This window comes from Lucilia cuprina, chromosome 4 (assembly GCF_022045245.1).
Source record: "Lucilia cuprina isolate Lc7/37 chromosome 4, ASM2204524v1, whole genome shotgun sequence".
Taxonomy (NCBI): domain Eukaryota; kingdom Metazoa; phylum Arthropoda; class Insecta; order Diptera; family Calliphoridae; genus Lucilia; species Lucilia cuprina.
This window is the reverse complement of record NC_060952.1, coordinates 43,881,242-43,903,027: the sequence shown is the minus strand read 5'-3', so window position 1 is coordinate 43,903,027 and position 21,786 is coordinate 43,881,242. Positions and strand designations below refer to the sequence as shown.

Genomic DNA, 21,786 nt, shown 5'->3' with positions numbered 1-21,786 from the left:
CAAACGATCAGAAAATGAAAAACTGAGTACGCAGTTATACTATATACATTATGTGCTTTCGTATGTATATGGTTTGGTTCGTGTGTGAAAAATGGTGTTGGACGGTGTTATAATATTTATTAACTTTTTAATAATTCCAGTATTTAAGAAAAATGTTTAAAAAATATATTTATAGTACTTTTATATTTTATAATTTTTTGCATAACTTTGTCCGGTGGGTTATTAAATATTATTAATAAATACTTAAAAACTAGATAATATTATTATTTCAATGATGTCTATCACTTGCACCAAAAGCCAGTGGTTGATTTATCGCCCTTTTTAAAAAGTGCAATGTCTAAAACGTTCATAATTGACCATTAGTATCGCTATAAAATTCAGCAAAACTATCTATAATATAAAAACATGTAAGAAATTAAAGTCTGGCGAGGCCGACCATATAATACCCTACACCTGTTGCAAAAATTAAATGTGATTTAGTTTTCATAATAAAACATTTAAGTTGAATTGCACCTTACTTAAGATATACATACTTAAGCCATTTATTGTTGATAGAATTTTGGACATTCTAGTGTCAAATTAGGCCCTATAATTATAAATTTCTTGATAGGATAGAACTTTGTTTTGCAGCTTTTTGTTGAGATACAAGTACATTAAACATAATTATGAACTTGCCGTGTTAGGCGGGTTCACTTGTCTGGGGCAAGGTAAAAAAATGCACCGATGTTAACTATTTTCAACAGACTTTGTCAAATTTCATTTAACTATTTTCAAAATTGCGACCTGTATTTACATTACAAGGCTTACAGAAGGACGGACAGATGGACTTTGAGGTGGGTATAGGACCAATATTATAGTGCATTACAAACATCAGCACAAATCCGATATACCCTCCTCACTAAATTGCGACCTGCGGTTGATTACCACTAAAGTGGTGTAAGGTATAAAAAGTACCAAAAAGTTCACTTAATTCATATGAAAAAGGCCGATCATCCCATTTAAAGTCCGCCAATTTTCTCTAAATGTTCATTTGAATGTCAAAGTTCTTCATGCAAAATTTAAAGATTCTAGCATCTACAGTATCTCAGATATACAAATTTTTCTATATAATTCATATGGGGGTTCCAAAACATTCCCTGATGAAAGTCCGCTTTTTTTCCTCCAAAAAGTTCATATTAATATGAAAGTCCTTTTTGCAAAATTTTAGGAATATAGTTCTAATAGTTTCTTAGATAAGATATTTTGTTGTATTTAATTCTTATGGGAGGTGCCGCTCCGCTTTATTACCCAAAATATTAATATGAATACTCCAATTCCTCGTGCAAAATTTGAAGCTTTTAACTCTAATATTTTCCAAATAAATGAATTGAGTATTTTATTAATATGGGAGGTGCCACGCCCTCTTCTGCTAGTCCGCCCACTTTTAATCCTAACTAATCATATTAGACTTATGTGGCTCCGACCATATATGAGCGCTCTGTTACATTTTTCAAAATATACTGATTTAATATTTTCTTAATATGGAAGGTGCCACGCTCACTATATCCAAAAATATTCATATAGCTGTCAAAGTTGTCCGTGCAAAATTTTTAGAACTTTAATTGTACCAGTTTCCAAGATATATTATTTTTAATATCTATTAAATAAGTAGGCGTGGTAACTCGCCTACTTGAAATTTTAAAATAAAAAGCCTATTTTAAATCTATTTTTTTTTATGAAATTTTCACAGGTCGTCTCGGATTTTTGTTCATATCATCATTTCAAAAATCCAGTTTCAAACTTTAGTCAATTTTGTTAAGCAAATTTAAAAATTTTAAGATAATCTGAATGTAACTTATGGACAATAAGAAATTGAATAAAACAGCAAAAAAGATGGTCGATATCTCTTATACATTAGCAGTAACAGCGAATTAAATTTTGGGGATTTCGGAAAAAACATTTTTTACTACCATGCATTTCATATTTATAAAACTTTTAAAGAATATATACCCAGTAAAAACTTTCATTACCATGTAAGAAGTTAAAATGCTAAAAATTACTTACACAATAGCATTTTAAGTCATTATTTTTTCACAGTGATGTCATTGGGGGCAAGTACTTATCACAAATGATTACAAGTAATTAGATAAAGTAGTCATTGTAAATCACATGAATAAACGTATACAGCATCTGTATCTTCACTGACAAGAGGGCTAATGAATTAGAAAGTATTTATATAACACATTATTAGTAAAACCTTATTAGACTACTTCTGTGTAATCTAGACCTTATGTAGTAGTCATTGAAAAGTATTTTGTTAGGTAAGTAATTACCCAGTTTTTGTTGCGTAAGTCAAGAAAATAGGAAATATATGTACTTCTGAATGTTTAGTATTGTTAACACATAAACTGTAAAGGTCAAACTTAAGCTGCGAAATCACGCAGAGAAAAACATGGTTCGCCATGGATAGGACAACTATTATATGTTTTTTGTAACAATATTTTGTTGTCATAACCAAACAATTGTTATTTTTTTAATTTCATCAATATTTTATTTACTGAAATTATAAATTTGAGAATGATTCTCTTGAAAACAATTATTTTTACTACAAATAAATCTACATAATTAATACTCAAAGCGACTTTTACTTTTACTCTTACAGTATACATCCGATTTTTTTCCAAAAGTTTTTCATTTTAAAGGCATTTGTTCGCAGATGTGCACAATATATATATTAATAAGATCGGTTCAGAATTTGGGAGATATAAGCATTTAAATTCAAACGATTTTAGCATAAAAACGAGAAAGTGGTAACACTGAAATCAAAAACAAACAGCTGTTTACAAAAACTAAAAACCTAAAATTTTATTAAAAACAGTTTATTCATTAGTTTATAATGCGGAATAAAGAAAATAAAAGAATTGAAAATTCAAAGAAATTAATTTGGTTTATTTCGCATGTTTAATTAATTTAATATTTTTTGATTTTTTTATCTTTTGACATTGTTATGTGTATTTGTTTTGATTGTTTTTTTCATTGTGAACATAAACTTATGACTTGCTGCAAAGATCTGTTCACAATCACTGTTACTACACTTTAGTAGGTACAATATACAACTTGATTGTGAATTGAGCAATTATATAATTTAGAATCATTTAAACTATCAAATAACCATTGAATTGTAGGTTTTTACAAGTTTAATGTTTAAAATATAAATATGTTTACTATTAAAAATATTTTGGTACCGCCATTTTTATATCAGTTGTATAGTTTATCCGTACTAGATCTTATTAAATAAATTGTTAAATAAACGCATTGTTACTTGAAACTACAATATGATGCTACAACATCACATTATGATTAATAAAACTATATGATGATGAAATAAATATTGGGACAATATTAATCATAATATGATATCTTATTATACTAATAATGATCATAATATGATATTTCTTGATAGTAAAAATGATCACAATATGTTTTAACTTTAACCATAATATTTTGCTCTTAGATTATATTTTTTCTTGGGATATTATCTTGAAACAATAGTTAAATATTATTTTGTTTTCAACTGATTTAAGTGAAACTTGGGATAAGCATATAATGAAGACCTGTACTTATGATGACATAAAAAAAACTCAGATTAACCCTTAAACGTAAATATATTTTTATTCCCACCATCAAAAAATATGGGGGGTGTTGATTTTGCCATTCCGTTTGTAACACCTCGAAATATTGGCCATAGATCCATAAAAGTATGTATATTCTAAGTCCTTATTAAATTCTAAGACGATCTAGCCATGTTCCTCTGTTCGTTTGTTTGTTGAATAACGAGAGCAGCTAGACAGTTAAAATATTCTCAGCATAATTATTCCCTGTTGCCAAGGTTTGTTTGGTATTGAAAACGGGCCATATCGGTCTATATTTTCGGATAGCCTCCATACAAGTGGACTTCCTTCAACGGGCATAACTGCTTTAGAAGTACGAGTATAGCGATGAAATTCGACATAAATAAGTTTAATATGAGCCAAAATCTTTCTACAAAATTTGTTGAGGATCCCCTTCAAAAAATGACTTTAACACTCATTACTGGCCCAAAAATGCGAGAATAGCGATGAAATTCGGTATAAGTAAGTTTCTTACGAACCCAAATCTCTATACCAATTTTGTTAAGGATCGGCCCATAAATGACCCTACCCCAAGGTCCTCTTCTGAAAATGACTTTAAAACTCATTACTGGCCTAAAAATGCAAATATAGCGATAAAATTCGGTAAACTAAACCTAATAACTCGAGTATAGCGATGAAAATCGGTATAAGTAAATAAAATATACGAATATAGCAATAAAATTTTATACATTTAAGTTCCCCACGAACCAAAAATCTCTTTACCAACATTTATGTGGATAGGTCCATAATTGACCTTACTTCCCCTATTGGGTTTACTTAAGGAAATGGCATTAAAGCTCTTAAAAATACGAGTGAAGCGACTATATGACTTTAATGCTCATTACTGGTTTAAAAATATGAATGTACTGACGAAATTTTACACACATTAATTTAATGCTAGCCAAAATCTCTCCAACAAATTTAAGAAGGATTGGTACAAAATTTACCCTACCGCCCATACAAGGTTTCCTTCAGAATATTACTTTAACGTTCATTACTGGTTAAAAAATGTGCGTAAAGCGATAAAATGTGAACATGTCCATAATATATGAACAATACATTCAATACCATTTTGCGAAAAAAGTAGTGGGAGAAAAAAAGAAACAGATAACAGATTCGGGTTCAGTAGCTACATTAAAAATAGTCCAATTGGTTATAAAAAACCTTAATTTCTTTGGCTTGTGTCATCTACTTATGTGTAGGTACTTAGTTTTATAAGAAAATATTTTTTGAAAATGTTGAGAAAACTTTTAAGAAGCGAATTCAAAACGAATATTTACAATGTTTGTCTTAATTTTAACTTTAAAATTAAAATAAAGTTTAAAGCACTAGCTGCTTGGGCTTTCGGTTATTTTATTTATATTTATACAAATATTATAAATCGCTTTTCTTAAATTACAAGACTGAGAGTTCTTAGCCCTGGTTCTAAATTTAGAAAATTGTTTAAATTACTATTGACTGCTTGATTAACTATAATATAATTAAATTTGAAATTTCACTTTAAATGCGTATATGTAGGTTCATTAGGTTAGATTAGGACCTAACATAATGAATTCATTAATATTAATTTATGTGTGTTATAAATTTAATACTTTTAAATTGTACTAAACGAATGAATATTTATGCAATCACTACTTTTGCACATTTTTATAATAAATGATTTTAAACAAAAGCCAAATATAACAAATAAAAGTATTTTATATGAATTTTTGAAATGCTTCTTTTCGACTAATTAGCAGTTTAAAACATTAACAAATATTTAGTATAAAAGCAAAATTAAATACATTTTGAAGTCATTCTATTATTTAATTTCGATAAACAATTAGTATATTTATACAAGCAAACCAAAAAGAAAATGCGTGTATTTGTATTGCTTTGTATAGTGGCTGTAGCCTGTGCCAATCAATCCGGTTACAATTATCAACCAGTGGGTCACGGTTCAGATAGCGTACCAAGTTATGCCGGATCACAAGGTGGTGCTGATTATGGTGCTGGAACACAAGGAGCACCTAGCTATGCTGGTCCTCAAGGAGATTTCGGTCAGGCTTCTCATAATGATGCTGCCTATGCTCCTCAAGCTGAACTCGACAAGGAATTCTTCACATATAGTGCCAATGAAGATGATTTCAATGATCCCGCTGCTTCTAACCAATTGGCCAACTCTGTAAAACAAGGCCTTCGTGTTGTTTTCATCAAGGGACCTGAAAACAAGGGTCTTGAAGATGCTGCTCTTGCTTTGGCCAAGCAAGCTGGTGAACAAAAGACCGCTATCTATGTGTTGAACAAGCAAGCTGATCTCGGTAGTTTGGCTGACAAATTGAACAACATTAATAAGAACAACAACAACAAACCCGAAGTTCACTTTGTCAAATACCGTACTCCCGAAGATGCTGCCAATGCTCAAAGGGCTATCCAAGGCCAATACGATTCATTGGGAGGCCATTCTCAATCTCATGATGGTGGTGTAGCTCCTGTTTTAAACTTTGCCTCAAATGCTCCTGTTGCTTCTCATGGCGCTGCTTCCTCTCCATCTTCCTCATACATTCCCCCCGCATCTGGTTCTATTGCATCTGGCCCAAGTGCTTCTTACCTCCCATCATCAATTTTCCGTCGTTTGTAAATAATAGGTAATGATGATTTTTTACTAATAGACTGATCGTTATTGTTATTGTTGTTTATTAATGTTAAGCGAATAAATAATTATTTTAAAACACATTCATTTATATATTTAAAACTGTATTTTAATACACACAATACATACATTAGAGTGCCCCAAGAAAACGAATTGTTCTCTTGGTTGCAAAACTTTGTCATACAAAAAATCTGAAGTTTCCAAGTGCATTTACAAGATTATTTTTCAGTTTTTGCTCAAATTTGGCCAAAACTAAATTTGGTAAAGGAATCGTAATATGCACTAAGTATTTCGGAAAGATATAAAACACAAAAATTGCTTGAAAACTTTAAATGTGTCTCGTAGCGCATGTCTTCGAAATGTGATAAAAAATTTACATTTTTTATATATTTACTAGGATATTAGTTTTTGTCTTTATAAGATAACGCAAAAAAGTTTGTTTTTTTCAACGGCAATTTCAAACCTCCAATTTCAGTTTTTTTGTGTTGTTAAACAAATTTAAATTTTTTAGGAGATTTCATGGGATTTTATACAATAAATAATGCTATTAAGAGGTAACAAATTAAATCAATATTTCCTACATATTAGATGTACCTGCGATTTGAACTCGGATGATTACCGTGGTATATTTTAAATAAAGTATTTCCGAGTATTATAGTCCAGACAATATTAGGTATATATACGAAGTTTTATTTATTTATTTGTTTATTTATTTATTTATTTATTTATTTATTTATAGCCTATGGAATATAATCCTTACAGGCAATTAATAATAATAATCAAATATACAATAATAGAAAACATTTAAAAAATTATGAATTTAGAAAAGTAATTATGTTGTTTTTAACTGTATTACTATTTAAAGAAAAATCAATCAGCATGTAAAATTTATTAAATTCAATACACATTCTTCTCACTACATTTTTACATTTTTTATATATTTACTAGGATATTAGTTTTTGTCTTTATAAGATAACGCAAAAAAGTTTGTTTTTTTCAACGGCAATTTCAAACCTCCAATTTCAGTTTTTTTGTGTTGTTAAACAAATTTAAATTTTTTAGGAGATTTCATGGGGATTTATAGACAATAAATAATGCTATTAAGAGGTAACAAATTAAATCAATATTTCCTACATATTAGATGTACCTGCGATTTGAACTCGGATGATTACCGTGGTATATTTTAAATAAAGTATTTCCGAGTATTATAGTCCAGACAATATTAGGTATATATACGAAGTTTTATTTATTTATTTGTTTATTTATTTATTTATTTATTTATTTATTTATTTATTTATAGCCTATGGAATATAATCCTTACAGGCAATTAATAATAATAATCAAATATACAATAATAGAAAACATTTAAAAAATTATGAATTTAGAAAAGTAATTATGTTGTTTTTAACTGTATTACTATTTAAAGAAAAATCAATCAGCATGTAAAATTTATTAAATTCAATACACATTCTTCTCACTAGATCAGCATAGGCGTAGTTCGCTTTAAAAAATTTCACCGATAAGGGAACAAAATGACGTGACGGACGACGAGGTACATTAAATGAAATATTTTGGATTATAAAACCGCAACTTACATTCCCATTGATTATGTTGAAAATAAATGATATATTTAACACTGATCTTCGGCTCTTATGGGTTGGAAGTTTAATCAACGCCAGCCTAGCAGAATATCAGGGAATATTTATTGGGTTGAAGTTCAATCCACGAAGACAAAAGAGCATGAACTGCTTTTGTACAGATTCAATAACGTCTGAATATTTTTTATATATAGGGTCCCATAGTACAGATCCGTATTCTAGGATAGGCCTTACAAGGGATGTATAAAGAGATTTAGTGGCATAAGGATCGTTGAACTCTTAAGCCCACCGTTTTATAAATCCTAGTACAACCCTTATTTGCTATCATTGCTATGTGTATAAAATTTAACTTGGAGTCCAGTAAAATACCCAGATCTAAAAAATGATCGACCATTTCAAATCAATTATTTAAATCAATTTTGTAATATTTGATTGATATTGATTTTAATGGGTCATTCGAGTACATTTTGTAAACACTTGTTATGCAAAGATATAAATGTTTATTGGAGTAGGGCGACATCACAGTGGTATAGAAAAAAAAAATGAGGGAAATAATTCGGTAACTTCTAAACGGTTAATCCGATTTTAATGAAATTTGGTATGCACAAAGAGGAGGTGTTGTTTTGAATTTGGACCTTATAGGCCAACCAGGGGCCCGGCGGGGGGTCCTCAAATTAGGACACCTCGGCTATGTTAAATTTTTAAAACGATCCTATTTCTTCATTTGAGTTCCGATTTAATAGGTCACTTTAATAAGCTACCTATTAAAGTGACCTATAGGGGTAAAAATCATTACAGTTTAAAAAATAATACCTGAAAATTTTTTAATATATGTAACAAATTTAAGAGTTAACGTTATGGATGAAAATAATAGTAGTAGGTAAATTCTCTAAAAGATGTTGAGTTTTCCCTAATTAATTTGTCACTTAAAAAACATTAGGTAGGCATGTTATATATCAATGGAGAGGTAATTTTGTCTATTTTTCAAAACTGTATATAATTTTTGAAAATTAAAAAAATCGCGGAATACTTTTTAAAAAAAAATTAAAAAATGTTTTTTATTCAGTTTTTGCGAAGATACAAATTTTTCAAATTGCAATAAAAATTTTATTTATGAATGTTTTTTGATGAAATTTTACAGTTAGGTAGATTTTTTTACTCAAAATCCAAAATTAAATAAAAATTTCGAATTTTCTTATTAGAAATCCCGGAATTCCCAAAAAAGTTTTAAAAATCCCAAAAATGGGATTTTTTGGTTTTTTGCCTATTATATCCATACCAGGGGCGGGGTTATCGAAACCCGTTACAAAATGACATATTGAGTCATATAAAACAGGTCACTATAATTTGATATCGACTATGCGATTTGAGAATTTTTGCTCAAAATTGAATTTTATATAAAAAATAGGGTTTTTTTTGGATGGATCTGGTCCCCTCGGTATCAAAAATTTTTAGGTTTTTTTTCATTTATCGTATTTTATGTAAAGTCAGCTTTTCAAAAAGTATAAATTCTATATACATCTTCTTAGAAACTTTTTAGATAACTTAAAAAGAAAAAGATACTTTTTTCCCCAAAAAATGGCAAAAAATCGCCTTTTTTAATTTTTTAAACTAAAATGCCTATAACTTTGGACTCAGTGATGATTTTTACATAATTCTTTCACTGCTTGATATATAGACTTGTTGTTAAGCGAATAAAAAAAAATGGCGAAAATCGGGAATATTTGGACCCGCTATTATTAAAAAACTAAAGTAAGGACGGTAAAAATTTTAAAATTTTAATTTTCAAATGCGAATATCTCCTAAACTATAAGAGATAATTTACTGCTACGACGACATTTTTTATAGTGCTCGATGAGAAGATTCTATATACGAAATTTTTTTTAAATCGGAACTCAAATGAAGAAATAAGATCGTTTTAAATATTTAACATAGCCGAGGTGTCCTAATTTGAGGACCCCCCGCCGGGCCCTTGGTTGGCCTATAAGGTCCAAATTCAAAACCTAAACTCGACAACACCTCCTTTTTGTGCATACCAAATTTCATTAAAATCGGATTAACCGTTTAGAAGTTACCGAATTATTTCCACTGTGCGACAGTGGTATCATTTAAAAGGTCTTTCGAAAGCGCATTAGTAAATGTAAAAATCTCAAATATTCATAACGCAGCTTCCGTGAAATTATAAAATATTAATAAAAGATTTAATATTTTCGAACACTATTGGGATTATTTTGACAAATTAATCAAATTTTATTTAATTTATATGTGATTAAATGAATCTTGTATTTTATTATATTTTATATTCACGTTTTTGTTAATTCTTTTACAGTCTCAAAATTTATATTAAAAATATTAAATATAGGTATCAAAATTTTACATTTGTCATTGTCATTTCTAAAACGTGCAATTATTTTTAAATTAAAATATTTTCTCCCACCTTTTTATACCAAATGTGGAAAAATCGTTTCTTTTTATACCCTACACCACTTTAGTGGGGAGGGTATATTGGGTTTGTGCTGATGTTTGTAACGCACAATAATATTGGTCCTATACCCACCTTAAAGTATACCAATCGGCTTAGAATCATTTTCTGAATCGATTTAGCGATATCCGTCCGTCTGTCCGTCCGTCCATGTATACCTTGTAATCAAACTACAGGTCGTTTTTAAGATAATTCAATGAAATTTGGTACATAATCTTATATTGTCCCAGGGACGAAGCCTATTGAAAATGGTTAAGATAGGTCTATTATTTCACCTAGCCCCCATACAACTGAACCACCGAATAGGGCTTGTAAACTTTGTAATCAAACTACAGATCGCAATTTTGGAGATAATTCAATGAAATTTGGCACATGATCTTTTATGGCATCGTAGACGAAGCCTATTGAAAATGGTTAACTTCGGTCCATTATTTTACCTAGCCCCCATACAACTGAACCCCTCGTATAGGGCTTTAAAAACTTGTAATCAAACTACAGGTCGCAATTTTGAAGATAATTCAATAAAATTTGGCACTCTATCTTCTATTGTACCAGAGACGAAGCCTGTTGAAAATGGTTTACATCGGTCCATTATTTAACCTAGCCCCCATACAACTGAACCTGCCGAATAGGGCTTTTAAGTTTATAATTGTGTTTAATACACTCGTATCTGGACAGAAACCTGTCAAACCAAGTTTTATACTAGCCTTGATGACTTAGAAACGATAAAGTTTAATAATTGCTTAAATTTTATACTTAACCTTAAATATATTTTTTTACAGACATCGAATATGTGAAATAACATATTTACTTACCCTTGGTATAAGCCGTGGCGTGGCGGGAGGGCTTAAGTACTTCTTAACTTTTAAAATATTTAATTAAAAACTTAGAAGGAAACTAATTATTCCGCGAAATACACTGTGGTGTAGGGTATTATATGGTCGGGCTTGACCGACTATAACATTCTTACTTGTTTTTTAAATATTATAGTTTAAAGTTTTCAAAAAAACATGTTTTAAGTATTTTAATATATTAAAAGTTTCCGTATTTAACTTATATACATTAAACAGTGAATTTCGCCGAAAAATTTTTAATTTGGCCATTTAGTTATCAGTTTAAATACCATTTTTTCGTTTTTCCGAAAAATATGCTTTTGTTTGGAAACTGCGAAAATTTCAAAATGGATGTTCTTGATTTACATATTATTCAATGGCACTTCGAAGGAGCTTTCATATGATACCCCATTCGTTAATAGTTTTTATTATTTAAGTTAAAAATCCCGTTAACTATGAACTTTCAATTAGCGTAAAAGTTTGACCTAGCAAAACAAAAACTATTATTCGAATAATTATAGATATATTTTGTCACTTTTTGTGTGCTGTGGGACACGTTAATGGTCTGGGGAATTTGCAATAGCTTTAAAAATTTCCCACCAATTTTTTGTGTTTTATATCTTTTTGAAGTGCTAAAAAAAACTATTTTTCCCCTTGTAAATACACTTTGAAAATTCAGAGCCGTTGCGGCACCTGTTAACGTTGTTCTATCAGCCAATTTTTTTGCAGGACATAGTTTTACAAGCCATACAATAATTTTACAGGGGGAACGGCCTGTCGGATAATTTTTTTCTTTCATACAAGCTTGGAGCACTCTAAATTACATAAATAAGTATGTATTACGATCACTGAAATTATATTGCAAAGTTAAAACTCCAGTATATAAATTAAGTTCGGCATAAACAAGTTTTATAAAAAATTAAACCTTTCTACCAATTGACGATTATTCTATAATTGATTATACCTCCATAAGTTTCTTGAAACATACTATAAAATGATAAAATTTACTTACGTGACTTAAACGTAAATTACATCGATCATTTGCAGGTGATCGAAGTAGGTACCAATAAGGCAATTAAGTAAGTAGTTTTATTTCTGTTAACGTTACTCTATCAACCTAATTTTTTGCATGACATAATTTTACCACAATTCCAGAGGCGGGGACGGCCTATCGGAAAAATGTTTTTTCTTCATACAAGCTTGGAGCACTTATTATTTTCGATAAATTCGAGATATTTTTCACTCTACACAGGACCATAGAAATTGATTTTTAGTGACCTTTTTTTCTAAATTTTGAAAAAAGAGACAACGCATCACTGATTAGATGAAGATTCGGAAAAAAATCTCCTACTTATAGAAAGCATTATTAATATCATGAAGCGTTCATATGGACTTAAGTGATTATGAATAGATCTTTTTGGAATCTAACTCATTTATTAGATTTATGCAGAATTGCATTCTAGTACAATACTAAACATGCTTTATTTAGTATTGTCGTGGTTATATTCGGAAAAGCGAACATAATTACTTTTACAACCTGGTTTTTATACAATGGTTTTTGTGGTGACAGAGATACAACTGTAAGCCCTGAAGAAGTTGTGATTTAACACAGGCTTAAATTAATAAAATGGATTTTTATCGCTTCAATAAACATCACTTCTACGGAAGGTAAAAAAAAATACTTAGTGCTGATTTAATGTGATGAAATATTCAATATTTAATGTCATATTTCAATGTACAAGATTTTGATAATTGATTCATCTCATAAACGCACATAACTCACCTAATTAAGTTTAAAATATTACTTCTATGTACAGAAAAGTTACTGTTAAATTGCTATCAGTTCAAATTTGGTTATAGCTTCCCTAAAATGTTCTCTTCAGAAAAACATTTAAATGCATATACATAACACATTGCCAAATAATAATATCCATACATTTTTTATACCCTCCACCACCATCAGTGGTGATAGAGGGTATATATAACATTGTCATTCCGTGTGTAACACCAAGAAATATTCATCTGAGACCCAACAAAGCATATATATATTCTTGGTCCTTATGAAATTCTGAGTCGATTTAGCTATGTCCGTCTGTCTGCCTAAAACACGCTCACGTTAAAGCTAAGCAAAGGACATCAACCAAATTAACCGAAAATATTTATTGTTATCCTAAGCAGTTTGGTATTGAAAATGAGAACATCGGTTCACATCGGGAAAAGTTATGAATCAAAATTTGAAACAACCTCGAAAAAATAAGCATTTTTTACACATTCTGATGTAATTTTCTCGAAAACTATGCAAGATAACTCCATAAAAATCATCATACATTCGTTTCTTCACAAGGGCTTCATCTCTGCGGAAATCGCTGGGATCGGTCCACAACTTTATATACCTCCCATACAAAAGTACATATTCCCGGAAAATTGGTTTTTTGTTAAAAACTTTCGTCAAAATGTCGATATCTTTACAAAATTTCACAGATTAAAATCATATGTCAATGCAGTTCATTCAGAGCAAAAATTTTCTGGAGCGTTCCCAAATTGGACATAGCTCCCATACAAGGTCCCCTCCCGAAAATAACTTAAACGCGCATAATTCATTACTAAATTAAGATATCCATATAAAATTTGATATAAGTGTTGCTCTCATATAAAGAAATATTACTATGAAAGTTTTTTCCGATCGGTTCATAATTGGTCATAGCTCCCATGCAACGTCCCGTCCCGAAAATCACTTAAACGCGCATAACTCATTACCAAATTAAGGTATCGATATAAAATTTGGTATATGTATTGCTCATATGCATACAAATATTAATGTGAAAAGTTTTTCTGATCTGTCCAAAATTGGTCATAGAACCCATACAACGTCCCGTCCCGAAAATCACTTAAACGCTCATAACTCATTGCTAAATTATGATATCCATATAAAATTTTAGTACAAGTATTGCTCATATCACCAAAATATTACTTATAATTTTTTTCGATCGGTTCATAACTGGTCATAGCTCTCATACAAGGTCCCCTCCCGAAAATAACTTAAACGCGCATAAGTCATTACTAAACTGAGATATCCATATAAAGTTAGACAAAAGTGTTGCTAATATACAGAGAAATAATATTGTGAAATTTTTTTCGGATCGGTCAATAATTGATCATAGCTCCCATATAAGGCCCTATTTAGAAAAACACACATACAAGGTTCCCTTCAGAAAATCAGAAAAACGCACATACAAGGTTCCCTTCAGAAAATCAGAAAAACGCACATAACTCATAATCAGATACATTTAGCAAAAATATTGCTCTTATATACATAAATTCACTATAAAATTGTTTTACGACCGGTCCATATTGGTCATAGCTCTCATACTAGGTCCAGAAAATTACTTAGATTCCCAATATATATTACCAAGTAATGATATAGATACAGAATTCTGATATTTTGTCTTTATATACATAATTGGACATAGCTCCCATACAAAGTCCTTTTACGAAAATTTCTTAAACACACATTACTTATTACCAAATAAAGCTATTGATACAAAATTTGACACAAATAATTGTTTTGTATACAAAAAATCAATTTCAAAATTTTTTCACGATCGGTTCACAACACGGGTTTGTTCGGTTCCATACAGGTAACCTTTAGAAAATCATTAAACACACATTACTTATTACTAAATTACGACATAAATACAAAATTTTACTAAAATATAGTTTTTATGTACAGAAATTTAGCATAAATAATTTTAAACGATCGGTCTATAATTGGTCATATCTTCCATATTAGGTCCAGCCCCTAAAAGCACTTTAACCGTATTTAAAAAGCATTATTAATTTGTGTTGAACAAAATTTTGTTTAAAAAAGAATTATATATGTAATTGTATTTTAAAAATCCTTAAATCTTTCACACACATGCATACATGCAAATTACTAAATATCGCTAAGCGCTATAAAAATATAAAGAAAAATATCGTTTATATTCAATAAATCTTCGAATTGTAATAGATTTAACTTTTGGGATTTTTTTTTCTATTTAAGACATGAGAAAACTTATTTCTACAAATATTTGATCAAGTAGAAAAGTAATAACATAAAAGTAGCTGGTGGAGGGTATTTAAGATTCGGCACAGCCGAATATAGCACTCTAAATTGTTTAATTTCACTTTATATAAAAAAATATACTTTAAATTTGTTAAAAAAACATCTATAATTGTTCGTAACTCCCATACAAAGATCACTTCCGAAAATTACCTAAACATTTTTACTAATTAACAAATAATGTTTTGCACAAATATTCCTTTTTATGTTTCTATTAAAAAGCACTAAAAAACTTATTTTAACAAATATTTTAAATAAAAAGTATTAATATGATGAAACCCAGTAAAATATTTTCAAATTTTGGTAATGAGTTTTGTAGGAAATGTATTTATTTTTAATGAGTTCTCGTTATCAATAAAATAAATAATTTTTTTTGAATGGAATTTGTATTCAATTGTCTATAGCGTATGTCTAATAAGGAATAAGTTAGTGTTTCTGACCGTAGTCGATTTTGGAAGTTCTTTCAAGAAATGTTGATATTTACATTTGTGTGAAAACCATTCCAGATAGAATGATAAAACTACTTTTTAATGGGGCATTAAGTAAGAAAATAAACTGGCAAACATGAAAAATAACTGTAAAACCAGTTTTAAATCCGAAAAGTTTGTAACCAGTTATTTTTTGGTCATCGTCGAACAAAAATAAGCAGTTATTCACTCAAAAAGTAACTTCTTACACTTTTCTCCAATAATACTTGCCTACTTACTAGGGTATTCAATTATTCGGGTTTTTGTCTTTCTCGGTTTATTCGACAAAAAATTATTTGAGGTTTTGTATTAGCCGGTTAATAATCGGATAAATAAAAATTATTTGAAATAAATTATATTATTTCGAAGCAGAGGAACTCAGCTTCATTTGAAATTAATATTATAACCAACTTTTTAATATAAATTTGAAATTCCATCTTTTGAAATTGGATGTCTTTTTAACATTAAAGTCCTTTTACAGGAGCATAAGAGCTGATTATGAAAAACTGAGTACTCAGAGTTAATACTAATGGTCCACAGTTTCCTGTACGCATAGATTTTTTCATGTTTGAAAATAACTTTTGCATGGTTTATAAACAAAAATATTATTTTCACTTCTTTCACTTTAATTCTTTGGTTAGTTTTTTATCAAATACTAGAAATTATTCCTGTTTATGTGAAATGCTCTTCTATATAAAGGCATTACTGTTTTTAAGTTCTAAAATTCATACGTTCCATTGAACACTAGTTCAACTATAACTGTTGCTTAAAACTTATTAGAAATACTTAAGAACACAACCATGTTCCCCAAAAAACTGGTTGTAAAAATAAAAGCGATATAATTACTTTCCTGATTCATTTTTAAAAATCATCAAATAAATTTTCCTTATTATAGAAAATGAAATTAAGAAAAGAAGAAAATTTATTATAAAAATGGGGCATTTCACGTCAAGTGAACCAACTTTTGAAATCGATGTCTTCCGCGATGAAATTTGCACCATAGTTAGTTCTATTGGATAGTAATTCAAACACAATTTTTCAACAAGATCGCTCGTGTACTTTCTAAGTTAGAGGCGGTCAAAATTTGACATTTTGGCCATGCAGGTGTTTTTTCTCATCCATACAAGACATACAATTTTTTACTTTTTTTGAAAAATCAAAAAACTTTTTTGACTTTTTTTCCAAAATGGACTCTTTTTTTATTAATTTTTTTTCTTAAAAGAAAGCTTAGGTCTTTTCCGATAAAACATTTTTGGTCGCTTAATGGGATGCGAGTGAGATATCTATCAAAAAAATATTTTGTAACTCAAGATTTAAAATTTTTGAATTTTTTTTTGCAAAATCAAAAACTTTGTTGACTATTTTTTTAAAAAATGGACCCATTTTTGAATTTTTTTTTGCTCAGAACAAAGCTTATGTGTTTTCCTTTAACACCCTTTTTGTCGCTTAGTGGGATCCGAGTGGGATATCTATAAAAAATGTTTTGTAACTCAAGACATACAATTTTTTACATTTTTTTGAAAAATCAAAAACTTTTTTGACTTTTTTTCCAAAATGGACTCTTTTTTTATTAATTTTTTAAATTTTTTTACATTTTTTTGAAAAAATCAAAAACTTTTTTGACTTTTTTTCCAAAATGGACTCTTTTTTTATTAATTTTTTTTTCTCAAAAGAAAGCTTAGGTCATTTTCTTTTAAACCTTTTTGGTCGCTTAGTGGGATGCGAGTGGGATATCTAACAAGATAAATGTTTTGTAACTCAAGACAAAGGTTTTTAAATTTGCACCATTTTAATTTTTTTCATATTTGTGTGTAAACCTTAAAAAGTAAACTTATACAGAGAAACTAAACACATTAGCCTTTCCGATTGTATGTAACATACCCAACTAAAATTTCATAGCCTCGATACTGTAATACTCATAATATGTTAACCTCAGGAATAAAAATCACTTTTTTTTATGGAAATGTTGAATAATTTAATTTTGTTATTTATTTGTAATAATTAATCAAATATAATAATAATATTAATAATAATAATAATAATAATAATAATAATAGTAATAATAATAATAATAGTAATAATAATAAAAAGATTAATAATTTAGTAGAATTTAATCTTAATCACAATAGATCATCTTATATAGTATAAATTTTTACACTTAATTTATGAAGTTTTTAAATTTTCAAATATCCATACTTTTATCCTCCTTATTTGTCACCTTTATTAGCTGCTTTTTTTGTCAATCCTTTCTTGGCGTTATTAGATTCAGCACCTGATATTTTAACAATGAAAATCACGTGCGCTGAAAGCTACCTCTAGGATTGACAAAAAAGCCGCAAGATACAAAACTCAGACAAATTTTAGGGGTGGAAAATTAATAGCGGTCGGCCTCATACTGCACCCCTCCAGTAGCTATTATCGGTCAGTTGTTGTGGTTTTTATTTTTAATGTATTAGAAACACTTACACACAAATATGAAAAAAAAAACAATTTAAAAACATTTGTCTTGAGTTACAAAACATTTATTTTGATAGATATCCCACTCGCATCCAACTAAGCGACCAAAAAGGTTTTAAAGGAAAAGATCTAAGCTTTCTTTTTAGAAAAAAATTAATAAAAAAAGAGTCCATTTTGGAAAAAAGTCAAAAAAGTTTTTGATTTTTCAAAAAAAATGTAAAAAATTGTATGTCTTGAGTTACAAAACATTTTTTATAGATATCCCACTCGCAGCCCACTAAGCGACAAAAAGGGTGCTAAAGGAAAGCACATAAGCTTTCTTCTGAGCAAAAAAAGAAAAAATAATAAAAAAATGAGTCCATTTTTTTAAAAAAAAGTCAACCAAGTTTTTGATTTTGCAAAAAAATTCAAAAATTTTAAATCTTGAGTTACAAAATATTTTTTTTTTTTTTTTTGATAGATATCCCACTCGCATCCCACTAGCGACAAAAAGGGTGCTAAAGGAAAACACATAAGCTTTCTTATGAGCAAAAAAAGTTAAAAAATGAGTCTATTTTTAAAAAAAAAAGTCAACAAAGCTTTTGATTTTGCAAAAATTTTAAATCTTGAGTTACAAAATATTTTATGATAGATATCCCACTCGCATCCCAATAAGCGACCATATAGGTCGCTTAGGAAAATACTTGAGCTTTCTTAAAAAAATAAAAAAAATAAATAAAAAAGGCCCATTAAAAAAAAAGTCAAAAATGTTTTTGATTTTAAAAAAAATCAAAAATATATTATTAAATTTTTTAAATTTTTTTTTCAAAAGATTGCATAAATAGCTATCTAAACTATTTGGGACACATTTTGCTAAGAACAATAGGTAATAAGTTACATGGATGAGAAAAAACACCTGCATGGCCAAAATGTCAATTTTTGACCGCATCTAAGTTAGAAAGTTCACGAGAGATCTTGTTGAAAAATTGTGTCTGAATTAATATCCAATAGAACTAACTATGGTGCAAATTTCATCGCGATCGGAAGACATCGATTTCAAAAGTTGGTTCACTTGACGTGAAATGCCCCAAATATTAAATTTTGTAGAAAATACAAATCGGTTAATTGATAGAAATTATTCGGTTTATTCGTTATTTGAAATTTGACAATTTTCATTTATTCGAATCGATTAATCGAACGACGATTAATCGTTTGAATACTCTACTACTTACCGCGTATGTAAAGATTTTGATGGGAAGTAGCTGTTGGAGGTTATTTAAGATTCGGCTTGGACGAATATAGCACTCTAACTTGTTTATATTTATTTTTGTCAATAGCTTAAACTTTTGGACATTATTGTTATTGTACATAAGTGTGACAAATCTATGATTGGGAGTGCTTTCTCTGCAATTCCTTAGACATTAAAACACAGAAATGACAATTACATTGTTATATAGTAACCCAAATACTATGGACAGACAGGCGTTTTTGACGTTTTGGTGAGTAGATCTTAAAGTCACCTGTTACCTTTTCGGGTTGCCCTTCCATGACATTGTTACAGTCATCCATGGCCCATATTCTTTATCGTAGGACTCCCCGATTTTGGTATATTATTCGCCACAATTACACGATTACTTTTAAGTCTTGCATTCTTCCAAGAATTAATATACGTTAAATTTCAAATAAAATAAACTTCTTTAAAAATCAATTAATAAAACGAAAGACCTAAGACACAATAGAGAATAAACAATAACATTGTAAGAAAAAAATAATATAAATGTGTAAGTAATGAATACGTTTGATTAAATAAAGGAAATATTAAAGCATAATACTTTTATAGCAAAATATAGACAAGTGGTTCTCTTTTTCTTCGAAAGGTGAGATGATGTAATTATTCACAGTATGTAAGCAAAAACTAATATTTGAAGTAATTTTTTAACATGGGGATGGCATTAACAGTACTTACCACGATCATTTACAAATAGGAAGTTAGATAAGCAATATTCAGCTTCATCGAATTTTAAGTACTCTCCATCTGTAAGCTAGTTTTTATGAAAACCGATATATGAAAATATTTACACGTTTCAGACCACTTTAAGGACTTGATATCGATTTGTTAGAGCATATTTTTGCTTATTTTAACCATAAAAGCATAATTTGACTTTTGTAACATATTTAACGTATTTTTAATTTTCGTTTATTTAAAAGTTTTTTTTTTAAACTAATTTTTTTGCCAATTATATTTTTAGTGTATATTTTTTAAATTATAATGACATATTTTTATTTTTTAAGTGCATTTTAAATCGCTTAAAACTTTTTAAACTTATAACATAGAATATGTATACCCTACACCACTTTAGTGGAGGACAAACAAGTCTGAATGTTACTAGTGATTTTGGTCATTGACCCTAGCCTTCATAAAAATTCCTCTTCAGAAAATAATTTAAAAATTAATAAACTCTAGTAGGAATTAGAGCAAAAAAAAAATTAAATGCATTATTATTAATAATAATTCACATTTTTTACTTACTATTTACTGGTATAGGGTATAATAATGTTGGCCAGGTCCGTCTATAGATTCTTACTTGTTATACATAGAAGCGAATCTGAGTATGGCAAAACCTCCCAATAAACATTGTTTCAAATTTTCCATTTGAAATCAAAAGCATTCAAATTTGTTCTCAAAGGCTTTGTATGAAATTTAAATAAGTTTTCAAATACATATTTACATCATTTCAAATGATTCTGCTTATTTGGCTAAGTCTGTTGTCAAAAACTTAAGTCCTGAGAATGTATTTGATGTTTGAAAAGTTTTAAGATTTTTGTTTAAAATTATATTTCAATATTTTATGAAATGAAGGGCTTATTGCAGTAACTCGGTATGCCACAAAAATAAAATTTTGAGTAAATCGACATTAAAGTTTAAAAAAATTTATTTTCAAAAACCAAGTTCTAGTACATTTTCAAAGTGGCTTATCATGTTCTTGCTTCAAAAAAATATATAAATTTTATTTTCAATATGAAATTTATATTTCGATATATTTTTAGTTACTTTATATATGAGAATAAATTTGGCTAAATACAGCTTAATTATTCTACAGCAAAAACAGGTCCTGTAGTTTGATTTTGTATAGGCAAAAAATATTGTAAATATAATGACATTGCACTTAACATTCAGATATAAATTTGTGATAAATTTGCACAGTTTATATTTTGCTTCTTGATTGTCATTTCAAACATCTGAACTAATTTCAATCAATATTGGGTCAGATTTCTTGCATGGATTTTAGAAATTTCCATTGCTTGAAAAAGGTTTCTGTAAATGTATTTAGTAATTTAGTATGATTTTATATTATGCATATAGTTTGAACTTTATAAACGATTTTTTTCTCAATATGAAATTTAATTTATAAACAAATTAAATGAAATTATAAATGAAATTATTTTTGTGCAGTAACATGGTAAGACACTTTAATTTCAAAAAATGATATCTCTTGAGATTTTGACAAATATAATTTTTTGATAGTGTTATAATACTTGTCTTATATTGTTTTATCACAACAACATAAAATATTATCAATTCCGC

At 28.7% G+C, this 21,786-nt stretch overlaps 1 protein-coding gene across 1 annotated transcript; it reads left to right on the top strand.

Moving 5' to 3' along the window:
• Window positions 1–5,505: 5,505 nt before the first annotated feature.
• LOC111674575 lies at window positions 5,506–6,270 on the top strand. Its single transcript, XM_023435220.2, has 2 exons — window positions 5,506–6,192; window positions 6,241–6,270. The coding sequence occupies exons 1-2, from the start codon at window positions 5,506–5,508 to the stop codon at window positions 6,268–6,270; spliced, it is 717 nt and encodes a 238-aa protein (XP_023290988.2).
• Window positions 6,271–21,786: the final 15,516 nt, after the last annotated feature.